The 2,715-nt window shown below is 41.8% G+C and overlaps 1 protein-coding gene across 1 annotated transcript; it reads left to right on the forward strand.

Moving 5' to 3' along the window:
• The first annotated feature begins 616 nt into the window (after positions 1-616).
• Positions 617-1,560, forward strand: LOC120216861 (chlorophyll a-b binding protein of LHCII type 1-like). Its single transcript, XM_039214144.1, has one exon. The coding sequence runs from the start codon at positions 659-661 to the stop codon at positions 1,454-1,456; it is 798 nt and encodes a 265-aa protein (XP_039070075.1). The 5' UTR covers positions 617-658; the 3' UTR covers positions 1,457-1,560.
• Positions 1,561-2,715: the final 1,155 nt, after the last annotated feature.

A 2,715-nucleotide genomic window follows, 5' to 3' on the forward strand; every position in this document is an offset into this window, starting at 1 on the left:
CAAAGAACACTAACCAATTTTTGATAGATCAGCTTCACCAAAATATCCAACTCCCAAAGTGCTACGAACCAATAGGAGTTGAGATATGGATAACCATAAGATAAGGAGAACAGTAATGATCTTGGCTTCATTGTTTTAACAGAGGAGCAAAGCATATGTGCTAAATTTATGCTTTCGATTAACAAAAAAAAATTATTGACAAGTCAATCATCGAGCTGCAAAGCAAGATATTTTTCCACCCTGCATATCTTACCAGCCACTCAAACTCTGTAATTTGTATTATACTGCCATCATATTCCGAACATCATAAAAATCTACTGCATATGGTTCTGTCTCTCTCGAAATTCGTTTCTTGTCCTAATAATTTGTGGTATTAATATTGAATTGTGTAACGAAATCCATTTGAAGACAAGTGAGATAAAATAAATAAATAAAAAGGATGGATGTTGATGCAGGCTGCTGTCTGTCAAGAGTTTTGTGGATGGAGAAGGTGCCAAGTGGAGATGCTAAGAAAATATCGAAATCTTGAGCTCCCAATGAGATGAGAGATATAGATACTTGGCATGGATAAGGGATTGAGGAACCTCACTCACAACTCCCTATATAACCCCCCCCCCCCCCCCTGAAATCTTCAACCAGAAATCATCTCACTTGGAAAATGGCAGCTGCAACCATGGCTCTCTCTTCCCCATCCTTCGCCGGAAAGGCTGTTAAATTCTCTCCTTCCACCCCTGATATCCAGGGAAGTGGCCGTGTTTCCATGAGGAAAACAGCCACAAAGCCCGCTGTCTCCGGTAGCCCATGGTACGGTCCAGACAGAGTTTTGTACTTGGGTCCACTCTCCGGTGATCCCCCGTCGTACTTGACCGGAGAGTTCCCCGGTGATTACGGTTGGGACACTGCAGGTCTGTCCGCTGACCCAGAGACCTTTGCCAAGAACCGTGAGCTCGAAGTCATCCACTGCAGGTGGGCTATGCTGGGAGCTCTCGGCTGTGTTTTCCCCGAGCTTCTGGCTAGGAACGGGGTCAAGTTCGGTGAGGCCGTTTGGTTCAAGGCCGGATCTCAGATCTTCAGCGAAGGTGGACTCGACTACTTGGGTAACCCAAGCTTGATCCACGCTCAAAGCATCTTGGCCATCTGGGCTTGCCAAGTTATCTTGATGGGAGCCGTTGAGGGTTACCGTATTGCTGGTGGGCCTCTCGGAGAGGTAACCGACCCATTGTACCCGGGTGGCAGCTTCGACCCATTGGGTCTGGCTGATGACCCAGAGGCATTCGCTGAACTTAAGGTGAAGGAAATCAAGAACGGCAGGTTGGCTATGTTCTCCATGTTCGGATTCTTCGTCCAAGCCATCGTCACCGGAAAGGGACCATTGGAGAACTTGGCCGACCACCTTGCTGACCCTGTTAACAACAATGCCTGGGCCTACGCCACCAACTTTGTCCCCGGAAAGTGAGCTTTAGAGAGTCGGAGTAATTTGTGTTTCAACTTTTCTTTCTTCTTGTCATGTAAATTTGTTTCAAATCAATGAGAACTTGAGGTGAATTTTGTGTGCCCCAATTGCACCTATAGTTTGCTTGTATACCTTCCTTAAACTATATAATCTTATTAATTTTCATTTTATTTCAAAAAGGAAATTATAACAATTCACACGAGGGGCAAACGATTAATTTTCATTGATTATAAAAGTTCACAGGCGAAGCTTCAACTTAAATTAAAGAGGAGATGAAAAAGAAGCTCCAATTTACTGCTATTTGAGTATTTTCCAAAGTCCAATCGCACCACAGTTCGGTACAAGATAAACTTAGCATTAGTGAGCCATTGGTATTTTCTTTGTCCCATGAAGAATTTTACTTCTTACTGCTCCCTCATTTTCCACTTTTACCCATGCTTTTGTTAGTCATTTTCCACTTTCAAAGTTGCGATGCTTGATTTTTGCTCAGTCCATGGACATTTTATTCGATAAATTTCAAGAGTTATCTCATCTGAATTCATATAATTTTATTTATACTAAACTTAATGTTTTTTTTCCAAAAACAAGAACATAAATTGTTGATGAAGTGACTAGAAGTTTAGAAAGCTTTTATCATGGACTCCTAACTTGACAATGGACCAGTCCTTGTGGGAATTAGAATTTCAATTGTTTGTTCCTCTTTGCCTATCAAATTTGCATGACATTACCGCTTCACATTATCTTACGCAAAACCATTATCCAAAGAGCGGCAAGCTGCTACTAAAGTACATCACAAACAAAAACCAACCCCAACAAACAATTAACAAACTATTCCAGCTCTCATTCTATACAAAGATTAAAATTAACCTAATTGTCCTTGTTCACACGTTTACCCAGCATCCTAAGTCTAACTGCCTCCTTAATACTCCTCAGCACCTCATGCCCTTGAACAAGCTTCCTCTAAAACATTCGCAAAATTTTCTCCTAGACAAAGTAGATAAAAGAGTTCCAAGCCAATTTCAGAATGACACTAAACAAGGATTTACCTCTTATGATCCTCATAGCCAGATGTAACTCCACCGGCCAACAAAACACCTCCTTTTGTAACCCACACAACCTCAAAACAAGTGAAATCTCCTTAGACAAGTCACAACCAAAAAAGATATTATCCCTACTCTCAACCTTGCTCCCACACAACACGCAACCCATATCCACTTGCATCCCAAATCCTCGTAGCCTATCATTGGTATGCAATCTTTCAA

Source organism: Hibiscus syriacus, unplaced genomic scaffold (assembly GCF_006381635.1).
Source record: "Hibiscus syriacus cultivar Baekdansim isolate YM2019G1 unplaced genomic scaffold, ASM638163v2 tig00110174_pilon, whole genome shotgun sequence".
Taxonomy (NCBI): domain Eukaryota; kingdom Viridiplantae; phylum Streptophyta; class Magnoliopsida; order Malvales; family Malvaceae; genus Hibiscus; species Hibiscus syriacus.

Excerpts from the sequence above, each read along its gene's own strand:
- LOC120216861 (XM_039214144.1), top strand. The coding sequence starts at position 659 with ATGGCAGCTGCAACCATGGCTCTCTCTTCCCCATCCTTCGCCGGAAAG.